Source organism: Macaca fascicularis, chromosome 12 (genome assembly GCF_037993035.2).
Source record: "Macaca fascicularis isolate 582-1 chromosome 12, T2T-MFA8v1.1".
Taxonomy (NCBI): Eukaryota; Metazoa; Chordata; class Mammalia; order Primates; family Cercopithecidae; genus Macaca; species Macaca fascicularis.
Window position 1 is genome coordinate 20,535,200 of NC_088386.1, and position 16,045 is coordinate 20,551,244.

At 45.5% G+C, this 16,045-nt stretch overlaps 1 protein-coding gene and 1 long non-coding RNA gene across 3 annotated transcripts in view; one reads left to right on the plus strand and one right to left on the minus strand.

Moving 5' to 3' along the window:
* The window catches only part of TMEM163 (transmembrane protein 163), a 260,775-nt gene extending 249,254 nt beyond the window's left edge, over positions 1 to 11,521 (minus strand). For both annotated transcript variants that reach the window (XR_012421087.1, XM_045368199.2), the window contains exons 1-2: positions 11,255 to 11,521; positions 5,691 to 5,810 (exon numbers count right to left, since the gene is read on the minus strand). Coding sequence is in view for 1 of the 2 variants with exons in the window: in XM_045368199.2 (XP_045224134.1) it covers positions 5,691 to 5,810; positions 11,255 to 11,456 (322 nt within the window). In the remaining variant the exon portion in view is untranslated. The remainder of the gene's footprint in view (positions 1 to 5,690; positions 5,811 to 11,254) is intronic.
* On the plus strand, positions 10,282 to 14,785 carry LOC135966520 (uncharacterized). The gene is made up of 2 exons (XR_010579857.2): positions 10,282 to 10,586; positions 14,663 to 14,785. It is a non-coding gene; the product is annotated as an uncharacterized lncRNA (long non-coding RNA).
* The last annotated feature ends 1,260 nt before the right edge of the window (positions 14,786 to 16,045 follow it).

Genomic DNA, 16,045 nt, shown 5'->3' on the forward strand with positions numbered 1-16,045 from the left:
TTGGGGCACGGAAGTATTTCAGGAGTAGGGGAAACAGGCGAGTTTAGGGACACGGGCAGAAGCGACAAGGGCTTCACAGCCTTCGTGCATGGAGGAGGGCACAAAGGGAAGAACTGTGATGAAGGAAACGGGCAGTGTCATGGATAAAACTGCTCTGCAGAACGGGCGCCTGCAGTTGGTAAGGCCTCTTTGGGGAGGGGAGTTGTCAGTGAGGAGGCTGTCCTGTGAGATCCGTGAGATGGGCTGCCCAAAGGACGTGGGCTCCAGTCCCAAGGAGAAGAAGTTTGAGGAAAAAAAGGGGGGCAAAAGTCAGGGCAGACCAGACCTTTTTTGTTTGTTTGTTTGTTTGTTTGTTTTTTGAGACAGAGTCTCCCAGGCTGGAGTGCAATGGCGTGATCTCAGCTCACTGCAACGCTGCCTCCCCTGTTCAGGTGATTCTCCTACTTCAGCCTCCCGAGTAGCTGGGATTACAGGCACGCACCACCACACCTGGCAAATTTTTGTATTTTTAGTAGAGACAGGATCTCACCATGGCTGATCTCATGGTGTGGCCAGGCTGGTCTCAAACTCCTGACCTCAAATGATCCACCCGCCTCAGCTTCCCAAAGTGCTGGGATTACAGGCATGAGCCACTGCGCCTGGCCAAGGCCAGACCTTTAAGGCCACTGCAACTACGTCCGTGTTACTCTCAGCACACCAGAAAGTGCCTGAAGAGCCTTATGTGTTTTCCGTCTCCCAGTGTGTCTGTCAGATGAGAGAACACCTAAGAAAGTTCTCAAACGTTTTTTGCTGAGTTTACAGAAGAATCATGCAATTTCATTTTATCTCTCAACTATTAGTCTCATAATTTAGAAAGAATAAAAATACATATCTTACCATTTTTAAGGGTTAAGAGTTTACATTAAAATGAAATAAATTATTTTAAAATATCCACATCTAAAAAGAAAATCACTCCTTTCCAAGGTGTTTTTCTAGTTCTTAAATCTACAGCTGCACCTTATTTATTTGTTTATTTATTTATTTATTTATTTACTTTGAGACAGAGTCTTGCTCTGTCGCCCAGGCTGGAGTGCAGTGGCATGATCCTTGCTCACTGCAACCTCCGTCTCCTGGGTTCAAGCGATTCTCCTGCCTCAGCCTCCCGAGTAGCTGGGACTACAGGCACACACCACCACACCAGGCTAATTTTTGTATTTTCTTTTTAGTAGAGACAGGGTTTCACCATATTGGCTAGGCTGGTCTCAAACTCCTGACCTCATGATCTGCCCACCCCGGCCTCCCAAAGTGCTGGGATTACAGGTATGAGCCACCACTCCCGGTCAGCTGCACCTAGTTTTTGAGTGAGCTTTTTCTGAGAAGATCAGGGTTTGAAGTACTTCTTTAATGGAGCTGTGTATCTTAGGAAAGGTTTTCCCCTGAGAATGTTTCAAATATGCCTTCGTTTCCCACAGAACATGCATTGAGTGCCTAAAAATTAACTTGCACTCAAACCTGATAAACAGAGTCACAATGCATTTTCCTAAATCACTGTGACAAATATATCAATGATGTCAAAACCCTGAGTTTTGAAACAGAACTTCTGTTCTCTTTCTAGCTTCATTATTAGAACAGACTTTTTTTCACATTTGTTCATAACAGGATTGTCATTTTCCATGCTGCCTACCGATTATAAACAGAATGAATTTTAAAACCAAACTAGAGCTCTCTCTGAAATAGTCAAGATGTATTACCATCTGGTTTTATATCAGCATTTGAACAGATCCAAAATCACTATAGTACCAAGTATCATCAAAAATAGTTCACATTAAAAAATAGTTCACATTAAAAAATAGTTCATGTCCCTCTCAAAGCATACTTAAGGCACAAACTTTGAAAGTCCACCTAATTTTTCAAACTATCCTAGACATGTGAATGCCAACCATAATTACATATGTGATTTATAACAAATAACTCAGTAATACTGACGTAAGCTAGTTTTATCATCAGATCTTTTAGAAACTACTAACTTGAGAAGACATGGTATATTGATTACCTGAAAGCATATAGGAGATGAAGGGTAACAATCTTTAACTTGTAAACCACAAATAAAATTTTAAGGCTCCCTAACCATCTGAATGGACCTCTCTTCTCAGCCAAGGGTACTCCAAAGTTAACCTGAAAACCTGTTTCCAGCCGTGATGGGAAAGGGGACTCAGAGGACACTCACTGTACCAGCCTCCCTTCTGGAATTCAGGAAAAGCTGACCAGCATTAGCATCAATGCAGATATTAAGTCTGATAAGAAACATTTACAGTCTGTTCTCTCTGAAGTCTGCTATCTGGAGGCTTCCTCTGCATGATAAAACTTTGGTCTCCATAATCCCTTATCAGAATCCAGAGATTCATTTTTATTGATTCCAGGTGTTTAGATAATAACTCAAGTCTTTCAACCAATTGCCAAACAGAACATTTTTTAATCTACCTATAACCTGGAAGTCATCCACTTCCAGTTGTCCCAACTTTCCAGATCAAATCAGTATACATCTTACAAATATTCATTGATATATCATGTCTCCCTAAAGAGTATAAAAGCAAGCTGCACCCCAACCACCTCAGACACATGTTTTCAGACCTCCTGAGACTGTGTCACAAGCGCGTCCTTAACCTAGGCAAAATAAACTTTCTTAACTGATTGAAACCTGTCTCAGAGACTTTCAGGTTCACAACCTACAATGTACATGTCAGGTAAAAATACGAATCTTTCCAGTTGACCGAGAAAAAGAGGTGTGCCCCCCAACTTGTATCTACCCTCCTCATTTCCAAACTCCAAAGAGCCCACAGCATTTCTTCAGAAGATACTCAGCTAAAAATCAGTAACCATGATTAAATAAATAGAAAATGGCAGCTAAGGAGGTGAAGACAGGAACTCCAGCTGACCCCAGGAGATGTGACTCCAAGACAACTCCCTTAGCAAGAGAATGGCCATAGGATGACCCTATTACCCCCCAAAATTGTAATTGTTTATAAAATATATGAGATGTCGGCCTTGTATGTAAATCTTCAGGTAGAATTTATCATTTTCCAAGAAATATTGTCCTTCCACCTAACTAAAAAAAAAAAAAAAAGTTTTAAAAAACCTCTTAGTTCATTTATTTGTCTTGAGTTCTGATTCCATGCAAGGATGGATGATCTTCCTGCCCCAAATTTTTCACCATCCAACAGTAGCAAGAAGGCACATCCATAAACACAGTCGCTTTCTCTTCATCATGATTAACACTCCCGCCAACACACGTACACACACAGAACACACATGCACACATGCACACACTCCAGAACTTCTCCGCCACACCAAAGCATCATATACAGTAATGCTACAGCAATCCTCTTAAAAATACCAATTGATTCAATTCAGCCATTTCACTGGTTTGGAGAGAGGTGCAGGAAGTCAGAGCACTGCGTTTCATCCATCTCTGTTAACTACCTCCTTCCTTGAAGAGTACGACTGGAAGTTTTTGTGACACTTTACAAAAATCTTTATTGCCATTTTTGAAATGTTCCCTTTTTCTTAAGACACTAATTTAAACATAACTTCGAAAGTCAGTTTATATTGCTTAATCTCTATTTATTTCCATTCAAAACTAGGAAAAGAATTTCACAAAAGTCTGGCACCATATAAATGATGCTTTGGAAGAGATTTTAAATACTGCATATTAGAAATACATTTAGGAAACTAAATAGTAAAATCAACAACCCTAACAACACAATCAGAGACCACATCAAGGGTTTAAAAATGAAACACAAACACACACACAACACTAAAGCTACTCTATAGTTAAAGTGGAGGAAAATACAATTCACCTTCTACATTTTTTGGTTTGACTAAACCAGAACAAACTGTAAGTAACGTGAGAACAAATTGAATGTACTATAGCTAACACAAATCATGATATTATATGCCAATACCAACATTTTATTGGCTAGAAGTTAGAGGATTTAAATTAAATACTTGCTGCAAAGAAGGTGTAAAATCATTTTTAAAAGAAAAAGAAAGAGAAGCCCTTTCCACAAAGCAACCTTCTAGTTCTGTATGCACTATGCAACTGTCTTTCTTTATTAAAGGAAATGAACAACGGTTTTAAGATAACCCAACTGATCAGGTGTAACATGTGAAATCAAAATTTCCTCATAATTTTTGTCTATGATGAGACTTAAGTACAGCAAATGTAATATCACTCTCCTAGAAGAAAGACTTGCCCAATATTTCTTCACATTCAGTCTTCATTCAAACACCCACGTGATAAATCAAAACAGCTTTATCAGGCACATGGACACGTCTGAGTTACTATTATTCTGTTTGTAAATCGCCTCCCTTCATTCCTTTCCTTTTTCTTTACATATGCAAATTATGGTGTCTGATCCAAAGTCCTCCACCAGCCACCGCAACCAAATTATCCCTTAGGGACATCAATCCAGCTTGTTATTCTTGTTTCAGCTTTTAAAAAGTGGGGGCAAGGGGAAGGAGTAGCTATTTTCAGGAATCAGAATTCCCCTTCATTAGATTTCTGGCTCACTGGTAAAAAATGTTGATACTCGGGAATGCATTGCCCTCCACTTCTAAATGTTTGGCTGTTTTAGAGCCAAGATATGGTACAGTCTTTCCAATATAAATTGCTTCAAGTAATATATGCCTAGTTTTGCAGGGAGCATTTGGTCAAATTGTAATACTCCCTCTTGGGAGCCAACCCCAACTTCCAGCAGCAGATCTAACCTTGCAGAATAGAATTTTAAGTAACACGCACACATAGCTTGTCTTCTAGCAGACACGGGCTTTCTTCTCCTAATCTGAGGGTTGTCACAGGAGACACCTTGTGTGATGCCTATCACTGAGAAAATAGATCTTTCTGTTAGGTAAGAAATTCGTCACAAAATGCAGTCTTTTCCCTAGCATCAAAACACACACACACACACACACACACACACACACACACACACCACTCGGGTTTCTACCAAGGTTGAGCTGTAACTGACACTGCTTAGGCTTGTGAGTCACTGCACAATTCATAAGAATAAATAGCACATGTACATTTCCATAGGCTGCAAAATGTTAGTCGAGAAAACACATGCCATCGGCCTTCCTAACCCCCAAACAGGATTATCTGGCAGAAACACTTCCACTTCCTTAGTTTTTCTTAATTGCAATACATGGTTTTGTTTCCATGGCCACCGAAAACTTGAGAGAAGACCCTCCCATTACCCTTTCACTAAAATGTGCATAGGATTTTCCTCCAAGCCTTTCACAGATACGATCAGGGAAAAGGAGAGGGCTCACTGCAATATTGTACCCATCTTCTTGCATTAGGCTCAAAATAAGAATCTTAAGGATATATATGTGTCACGTGTCAGCCCAAGCTGAAGGCATCCAGCGAGAGTATTTTCACTATTCAGCTAGCAGCCAGCATCTACTTCCGCAAGCCCGCATACTGATGAGAGCCAAGGCTCCCAGTCACTCTCCACCTCATCTTCTTACCAGTCTTTCCTCTGCAGAGGAGAGAAGCTATTTTACTACTTTATAAGTCCTCTGACTATCCACCCATCTAAAAAAATTTCCTCATCAATAATAGTCAACTAAAAGCAAAAGCACATCCCACAGGAATTAGAGAATAAAACAGGCAACAGCAGCACATATTGGCCGACGAGACCCCTGATACTCACTAAAGGCAGCCACCGCGAGGGCCAGGGTGACAATGATGGAGAACCAGGACACCCACAATGCCTTCTTCCTGTAGTTCTGGGCTTCGTGAGGTTTCAGGCGGGTGCTGCTTTCTAGTAAGCCTGACAAAAACAAGGAGAAAGGGAAGTTAGACATTTCCTTACTAAGAAACCCACAGCAAGAGCTGCAATTTCTTACCCAAGGATTGCAAACTAACAGCCCGTGGGCCAAGATGTGTTTTGTTTGGCCCACACTGTGTTTTAACAATTAGAAGATTTCACATGAAAATCAAGCTTTCTGGCACCCCTTGAAAAATCACAGGCTCTGACAATATGGGCCGCGTATTTCTGCAGGGTAAGAGCAGCTGTCCTCTTTCGAAGATCTCCACAGACCCCACCACTCCTTGACATATCACACCAGGCCACTCCTTTGGCCCTGTGTTAAGTTGCTTGGCCTCAGGTAGATGCTGTTCCTGCCCACAAGGCCTTTCTGTTAGGAAAACAGCACAAACCACCCACATTCAGCGGGTCTTCAGGCTCCTCAGCTGTGAGCACTGATTTGCATTGATTCACCAGCACAGTCCCAACTGGTGGATTGGGTTTTGCCCAAAGCAAAGAGTCAGTCTACAAATGACCTCACTGCTCCCCCAACAATCAGCAGGAGAAGAACCATTTCTCTTTAACCACATCCAGCAAGAGCCTCCAGGCCCAAATTATAAGCCAAGTCTCCTTCCCTCCTTTTTCTGTTCTATAGTATACACATCCTTTTTAGCAAGCACATGTCAAAAAATTCTCAGAATATTAAAGTGGGGCAAACCTACTAAAACTAGAGGTAGCTTCCGAGGTAGGCCATGTATAAGACAAGTTTTATTTTTATCTCCTACGCTTTCAACATGGAGAGTCCTCGACAACAGAAATTCATGACAATTCCCAGGCAATGTCCACAACTGCCTGGGGTCAAAGACTAAAATGTCTTCAGAATGATCTTGATTTATATGTTTATCCTTCTCCTTTGACTATAGATCATATACAGCATCTCTTAGTTGCACAGAGCACCAGATTTTCTGGCCATGCATTTACATAAACAGGAGCTTATTACACCATCTCTGATGAAACAACCCACAACACAACTTTCAGAGGTTGAGCAGCCTCATCAGAGCAGCTCCAAAGAATGAACAAATTGGTAATGAAAGCTCAGGTGCCAATTTGTAAAATATCACACAGTGTGAGACATACCACACCTACGCATCACGTAGAAGACACCATCTCATTCATCCAACTGGGTACCACAGTAAGCCTCTGGTTGCCAAAAACTGCATCCTGACCAAAAGTTAAAACCAGGACCCTGCTAAAGCTTTTCCGTTCCATTTATAACCCAGACTCAAGCATCGCTGAACAAGTCCTGAGCGAAACAAGCCAGAATGTCAAGAAGGTTGGTGAGTGAGCCCAGCTCACAGCCTAGAGATTTTTAAATAATTGAAACCTACAGGCTTACATAGAATCAAAGGTAGATGAAATGCAAATGTGAGGCATAAACGCCATCACCATCCTCCCTCTGGAAATCTCCCCAAACCTTCCTTCGTAAGTGGACTTGGATGGAAAAGATACATACCTTCTCTCTTGTCAAATTCTGCCCAGGTACAAGTAATTTAAATAAAAATATAGCAGGCCCCTTTGTCTATATCTTCCTTGGCTGCCAAAAACCACCCTATTTCAGTTTTCAACTGTACAATCACCAGTTATAGCCCTATCCTAGAACGAGCAGATTCCATGCACCCTTAATAATTTATGTCCCTTTTCCCAAATGATATAAAAATATTCCTTTCATCGTGGCCAACTGATTTTCAGGATAAGTGAAGTTATAACATTTAGGTACTGACTCAAATAAGCAGTTTGTTTGCTAGGTAATTTGACAGCAACAATCTCCAGATTGTCATCCACTGAGGTAAAAACAAGGTTCCTTTGAGAAGCAGATTTCATGTGCTAAGAGGAATGACAATCATGCCCATTTTCTCTTCAGCCACATAACATTTATTTTTCCATCCAAAGTCAGCTAGTTTCAATAATATAACTGGTCCTGACCACGCATGCAGACCAATCTACATGCTTCACCCACCAGTGAAACAGCACCCCCCTGCAGGAGTTTCAGATGACAGCCCAGGACAGCTGGACTGTCCCACTAAGGTGGCATTTGGGACTTCTCAGCATTACGACCAGTACTTCTTCCCCAGATCTGAGCCTGTGTGTGCCTCCTCCGTGAGATTTTTAAAATTAAAAAATAAAATGGAATAAGTACAATGAGAAGACTGTCCAAAAATGGAAGGACTTTCCCATTTCTATTCAACCTTTTCTTATTTTCTGCTGACTTTCCTTTCTCAAAATATAGGCAATCCTAAGAATGGAAAACTGTACTCCTCAAGGGGAAGTGGAGTATGATGACGTATAAAGACTCAGTTCCTAGTGAACGTTTCATACACAGGTACCTCCACACATGTTGGATGCAGGCACACTCACAAGTCACAAAGATGTAGCGAGAATTCCTAATGTTTTCAGGAAGCTGTGCTTTAAAGCTGGAAGAAAGGCAGCCTGAAGAGACAGGACAGCCTAGAGAAGCTACGACAGGCCTCAGATTTGCAGGCAGGGCTGGATCATCCCTACCCATAGTTGGCCCCCATATTTGAATTTCTAAACTCACTCAAATTTCACATATTTGCAATTTTGGCCTGGGAATACTAAGCATAGTACTAATGAGGGACTGATCCTTTATTTATTTTGGAGAGGGGAAAGGTACAAATACATTTGGAGAGGCTGACGCCATCAGTTATTTCTACACTAGTATGCATTAGTTCCAATTCCTTTCTCCTAAGTTTGTCAAGCTTGAACTCTCTGAAGAAAGGGAAATTTTTGTTAGATGGGGAAGTAGTGGGAAATGCTCACACATATAATTATCTAAGGCTAAGCTGGGCCCTAAGGTTATGGACAGAATGATGAGAAAATACTTGTGGGGAGAAGAATAGGTATTCAAGGGGGATGGGAAGAATGATTAAGATAAACCTGGCCTAATTTTTGTGTTTAGTCCCTAAAGGTCTTAGGCCACAGAGCTCTTGCTCCCTGAACTTTAAGCTCAACCAGATGGCACTGCAGTTACTGGCGTTCCGAGCTAGCTAGGTTTCTGAGAACCAGCCTACATTGCTTGTAAGGGGTGAATGCCTCCAAAGTCTCAAAACACTAGATTTTAAAGCAAACCTTTGCAGAGAGTTAGCCGTGGTCTGGAACCACATCCTGATAGCTCCAAAGGGAGTTAGGACAAAAGAGAATGCCAAATACAGGTGCAGATCCGAGGTACCCCTCAACCCCTCTACAGACAGCCTATAGGTATTTAGGCCTGAAAGAAAGCAAGCCAGGCAGGATGCAGAGACACACAGCAGGCAAGTGCTGAGGCTTCCACCTCCCCAGTTCCTCTCACCAGCAGGAAAGAGGTAGCTGCACTCAACCCATTCCCAAAGGATATAAAAATCAATATTGGAAAAATGCAGCCCCATAAGAAAAAAAAATAACACAAAAAACAAACACAAAATCCCACAATAAACCTCCCCAGGTAACGTTCTGGTTTACTTAACAAAAATCACTTATTCACCGCATACTGGTTGCCATCAGGAAGAGGTCAAACAAAAGAATGTCACATTGACGTTCAGCTCTCAATGCCACACAGCACCGGGTTCTTTGGGGAATAGGGTTCATCCTAACAGAGAGGCTGTGTGTGATATGCCACGCTCTCAAACAGTGACAGTTTACAAACAGTCAATGCTTTCATGCTATCACATAATGGAAAATGAAATTCCGTTGACCAGAGAAAAATAACCTTAAGAATGAATTCAGAAGGGCTTTTCACACTTGAACATGAACTACAAAATGATGCTAAATATGAACTCACCCTAGCACTGTTTTCCCTCCTATTATTTTGTGGGGTAGGGAGAAACAGGCCAGCTCTTACAGATGACCTGCAATGCTACAAAAATAAGCTCAACCCAGGCTTCTGTCTTTCTTCAATATGGAATTTTTAAATCCTACAGTATTAGCTGGAGAGGGGCAAAGGTAATGAACACACCCTATAATAAAAGTGAGAGGTTTTGGGTTTTGCTCCGTGCTCGTGATGTCCCCTGTCCTCACCTCTTAAATGGAATCTAGTTCTGTGAGAACAGGGGGAGAAACTGCAACAGAGGTGCAGAATTCGTTGCCACTGGAGCAGCTCCAGTTCTCGCTGAGCATCTAGGCGGATTCTCTGGGAACTGCCGTTTCCATGTCATTTTATTTCACATGCTACAGTTTAGAATTTCTAAGGAGAAAGAGATCGTGCATCCGAACACTAAACCGGAATAAAAATGTACAGGAGATACTAAGAATAGGACAAAAACCTGCTAAGTCTAAAATATATAAACCCGCCACAGCCAACAAAATAAGGCTTCCAAGAAAAGGGGGTGGAGGTGCAAAGAGCCGGCTTCCCCTGAAGGGCCTGGCTGCAAGAATCCCGCTTTGGCCACTAAGCGGTTTTAGCAGAACCACAGATTCGTTCTGAGGGGGACAATTTGGATTCAGATTCAGCAAGAAGCAGAAAAGGTGCCGACGCGGCCAAGAACAGGGCTCCCTCTGCAAAGAATCCAAGCCCAAAGGAAACGCGGAAGGGATGGAGGAGAGAGACGCGGGAATGAGCAGGGAGTCTCTCCCGTCCTACGCTGGCGACTCAAGGGGGCATCGGCAGTCGGTGGGAGGCAGAGTGTGGTCTCCCAGCAGAGGCACGTGTGCGGACCTCCAGGCCAGTGTCAGTGGAGGGGGGCTCTGAAGGGTCTGCAGACGCGCCCTCCGGAACCATCAGGTTTCAGTGGCATCTATCCAGATGAGGTTAGTGGCCCAAATCCAAATGTCCCATTCCTCTGCCCCATCATCAGACGACGGGACAGGGACCCACCGTGACCCGGGTCCGCAGTGAGAGTCGGGGACCGCCCGAGACCAGAGGCCGCCCAAGTCTCGGCTCACTCCCCTCCTTGCGCCGTTCGCAGGGGCGGGCAGCCGGGCGGTCGCCGAGAGACATCTCGCGGCTACACCCGCAAGGGACTTCCCGCAGGGAAGTTCTCCCAGGCAGCCCGCGGGGCCGCAGGGGACTACGGAAAGGAGGATGCAACGAGCCCGGGTCCCTCCGAGCTGAGTAGGGCCCGCAGTGGCCCAGGAGCGCTCGGTTCCGAACGCAAAAAAAAATGCCTCCCGCAAACTTTTCCCGTGGGCGCCGGAGGGCCTGGAGCTGGCGGAGAGCAGGGCGCGAGTACAGACGGGGTCGGCCTGAAGGCAGCCGGCGTCTGGGCTTCGAGGGAAAGAACCGCAGCCGAGGCGGTGCCGGCCGCAGAAGGTGGGGCTGCCGCTCTCGGCTCGCGGCGCTCTAGCCGGGAAGTCGGGGCTCCGTGCCCCCGCGCGCTCCGAGCCCCGCGCCCGGCCCAGCGCAGCCCGCGAGTGGGGAGAGGCTGGCCCCGAGCAGCCGCCCCCGTCGCCGGCCGGGCCGGGCGGCGCGCGCTCACCTCGGTCTTCCAGCCCGTCGCTGAACTGGCCGCTCTCGCTGATCCGCACCTGCCGCTCCTCCTCCAGCTGGGGCTGCTCGCGCGCCGGGGAGCTCAGCGGGGCCGGGCCGGGGGCGGCCGCCGGGGGCGCGTGGCCCCGGGGCGGCGGCGGGACGGCGGGCCCCTGGGAGCTGCGGCGCTGGATGCCCGCGGCCGGCTGCATGGCGCGGGGCTGCGGATCCCGGCGGCGGCGACGACGAGCGCGGCGGGGACTCGAGTCAGAAGTGCGAGGCGCCGCGGCTCCGGCGGGCGCAGGAGCGCACGGACCGGCCGCGTGGACAGCGAGGGAGGGCTGGCTGGCGCCGCGGAGTGGAGGTGCACGGGCGGGGGCGGGGACGAGCGGAGAGCCGCGCGGCTCCGCGGCCGGTGGCGGAGGCTGGGGCCGCGTTGTCGCCGCCGCGCTCCGCCCCTGGGGGCAGGTGCGGGCGGCAGGGACCCGCCCCGAGGCCCGGGCGCGGGAGCTGGCGCACCGAGGCGGACGAGAGGGAGGCACCCAGCGTGGGGACCCACAGCGGGCCCCGGCAGAGCTTGGCTAGGGCGTAGCGGGGACCCGCCCCATCTGCGCCGCGGGATGGTGCCCAGAGGAGACCCCTCTCACTGGATTCCTCTGCTGTCCGCGAAGCCCGCGGCCGCGCATGGGTTGCAGACAGCGCCCCTAATTTGGCATCTTTCTCTTCTGGAGCTGCACAGGCTTCAGAGGCTGTACAGGGTCTTCGCCTGGGCCGCCATTCTCACTACTCATCCAGGGAAAAAGGGTTCATCTGTCCCCAAGCCCGTCGCTCTCCGTCCTTCTAGGAGCTTTAACACTCCTCCCAGTTTCTACCTGGAGCGCCCATTTACCCAAGGATGGGGTATCTTTAGGACAGCGGGCGCTCTAGAAGATGCTTGAACTCCGAGGCTTCCCCATTTTGAGTCTTCCTGGGCATTTGTCCCATACAGTTCGCTCCCCTCTGCTCATCGTAAGTCTTGTGTGGTCTTCGGAAATCCATGGAAGCCTCCCTCCTAGAAGAAGTCTCCCCACCTGTGACCCCTGCAGCTCTCAATTCATTTTGTGCGGTGGGGCTGGTCTCACCAGTGAGAGTCCACAGCAGGGCACACGCCAGCTCTCCTGATGCCCACAGAGGAGCAAAAGAGGACCTGCTGTTTAATAAATTCAGCTTGGATTTGTTGGGGCTCAGAAAAGTATACTCCAACGTATGGCACTTTGGTATGCTAAGTTTGAACCATAAAACTAAACAGGCCTCTGAAGCCACCTTGGAAACAAAGTCTCTGTCTCCCGCCCGACTTTCTCCCCACTAAGCAATTCATAGAAACCAGAATTCCTCTTCCCCACGGTGGTCATACAACCTAGAAATAGTACTCCAACCGCCCTGGTCCCCTGCCTTTCTGTGTAGGAGCTGGCCATGAAGAACTACTCAGACCTACTTTGTCTGATAGTAGATAGCAGATCCTCATTCCAGAAGAGGTCCTGCTCTATACATGCTGCACAGACAGGCCAAGAAGAATCTGAACAGGCCTCGCTGGGTTCACCCGTCAGTCTATTACCATTAGATCACACCCTTTGTCCAATCACATTTCTATAGGGCTGTCCATTCTTCACTGAATCTAAGCATAAAAACAGGCAGTTTTCCCTGAGTCTTTCTATCTTCATTTCTGAAGGCTCCTGTATCACATAAAACTTTGATTCAATAAATTTGTTACGCTTTTCTCTTATTAACCTATCTTTTGTTCTAAGCATGTTAGCGGTGCCCCTTATGATGGGGAGGAAAGGTATCACACCTTTTCTGCCCCTACCGTTTCAATGGTGTCAACATCCAAGCTCTAGAGTCTGGCTTTCGACTTTAGATTGATTCAGTCTCTGAATTTAATCTGGGTACTCCAAAATGTCAATTCCTCATTTAAAGGAGTCCCCCTCATTTCTTGAAGAGTCACCCTTTTCCTTTTTCATGTCTGCTTTGCTTGTGATTGAAATGAGAGTAGGATTTCAATGCCTTTGTGGTGCACTGGAAATATCACCAGAAATGGGGAGAGGGGTCTTATTTTATTTTGTTGCTGCTGTTATTATTGTTGTTGCTGGATTGGAATGAGAAGATCTGAGTTGACCTTGACCAACTCACTTTACCTTGTTGACCACTAATTTCTTCAACTACAAACTGAAAGAGTTGAACTAGGTCATTTCAAAGATCCCTTCCTATTGCAAAGAAAAAGAAAAATGCTATGATTACTTGGATACAGACAATGAAAATCTCTACCCATTAATCCTGGTTCGATATATCCTCTAAGATAGAACATCCTTCAGATATATTTGCAGAGTCATCTCCTCCACTTTTTCCCTCCAGTCTGTCCCATTTAATCCCCCTATCCATGGCTCTCAACTGGTTGGGGAGTCTAAGAACAAAAATACCCAAGCTTTGACTGCTAGAGATTCTGATATCATATTTAATGTAATCGTTCTGGGCTGAGACCTTGGCATGGGTATTTTGTAGGGCCCTTCCCCATTCTAAGAGTCATTTGGGGGCTTAAAAAAAATTATTCCTCCCTGACTCTCTGAGATTCTGTTTCAATAGATCTGGGGTCTGGCTGGGAACCTTCCTTTAAACCCCTCTCGCCCCCCCGGCCTCTAACACACATTCTGATGTCAATTATTCTGCAACCACCCTTTGTGATTACTCTCCACAATATGGACCATCTAGCTCTGTGCCCTTCACACACACACACACACACACACACACACACACACACAGTCTGCAGCAGATTCTCACCAGAAGAGCTGGTGTCATTATTCTTTCCTCTGGTTCCTCAGTTGGTTCTGTAAGTCCAGCACATCTCAAAGGTGAGTGTGCCAATGAACACCCGTAATTCTTAAAATGCTAATTCTAATTTAGTTGGTCTGGGATAGACGCTGTCAACCTAAAAGGAAGAGGCTGAGGCACAAAATATAATTGAAAGAATTTGCTTGAGCCCAAATGAGGACAGCTACCCAGGACATTTCTAAGTTGCCTTGAGGAGTGCTCCATTAGCCTCTGTTATAAGCAGGTTTTTAAAGGCAAAGGGAGCAAAGAGAGGGCTGATATAAAGTTGTGTGACAGGCATCCTCATTGGTTTGCAGAGATAACTTGGGTTAGTGATTGGCTATAGATTGTTGAACTGTCGGGTAGGAGTTATGGTGTCCAGTGTATGGTCATTTTATGGCTACTTGGCATAAATTAGTCTAGAACCCACATAGTCAGTGGCTTCCAGCAATCATTATTTCACTCAAGGTTGTCACTTGCTGCTGTTTCATTCCAGTAAGTCTCTGGGGCCGATAATATAAAGGGGCTTGCATTCCTCAGATTAAAAGTTTCTTTTCTTTTTTTTGTTTTCCACCAGGCTGAGATTCTGTTTCTAAAAAACCTCCCGATGCTGCTGATGCTACAGGTCTGAAGACCACACTTTGAGAAGCAAGGATCTAGGAGTCGTTTGTTATTCATGGAATAAATATATTTCCCATCATGTTCCAGCTGCCCTGATTAAACAAGCCACTATTGTCTTTTCCAGAAAGATTTCTCTGACTCCAGCTCCCCTCTGGGTGCTCCTTTTTCTAAACTGTAACTGATTAATAATTCACCATTTATTTCACGTGTGGAGCAGGGATAGTGGTGCTTTCCTGATGTGCATTCCTTCCTCACACACACCTGCCTGGGTGTCAGGGACACAGTGTCCCCTCAAACAATCGCTGCTGATTAACTGGAAGATAACACTAGCTTACATTTTTGGAGGACATGCCATGGTGCCAGGCACCTAGCTAAGTGTTTTACATGCATTGTCTCCCTCATTCAGCTACTACTGTCCTCATTTCACAGATGAACAAACGCAGGCCCATCTGCCTTGTCCACCTCTGACCACCACCATAATCCACAGGGGTACTGCCCCCTAGGGGGCATTTTGGAAATTTGCAGGTACTTTCATTGGTCACAATGATGGGAGGAGGGGGCCCCTGACATTTAGTTGGGGGTGGCCCCAGATGCAGGAGACTGTCTGTTTCCCACATGGCTTTCATATGTCAGACCTGACCTTTGCTTCCGTTAAAATGTGCATCTCATTACATTGGAACTTTAACTTTGTTCTACATATAAACGCAAAATGTTTTTGCATCTTGTGAATACACACAGGACTTTCTGGAAATGCAACTACTGTATAAGTCCAGGAAGGGATGGTTCTCTGTTTACCACTTTGGAAAATCAGGACACAGAAGCCAGTTCCATTCATGGTATCTGTTTCAGCAATCAACACATATATGATGCCCACAGGCCCAGTAATTCCATATGTGTATACTTCTTCAGCTCCCGTTTCAAAATAACAGTAATATAAAGAAAAAGTGTAAAAAAATTCCAGAGTGCCTGTCTCTCTGTTCTTAAATTATAAATTGGTACAAATATCTGACTACTTATTTATGACCTCTGGTGTAGCTCTGAGTGAGCATTTAAATATTAATTATGTATTGCTTTACTTTTATTCCTCCTCTATTATCATGCAGATCATTATATTGATTTTTCAACTATGTGTATATACATTAGCCATGAATTCATTTCATAATCACAATAGTGAATAATCTAAAACAGTTGGGGCCGGGCACCATGGTTCACGCCTGTAATCCCAGCACTTTGGGGGGCCAAGGCGAGAGGATCACTTGAGGCCAGGAGTTCAAGACCAGCCTGTCAACATGGTGAAACCCTGTCTCTACCAAAAATGCAAAAATTAGCCAGGCCTGGC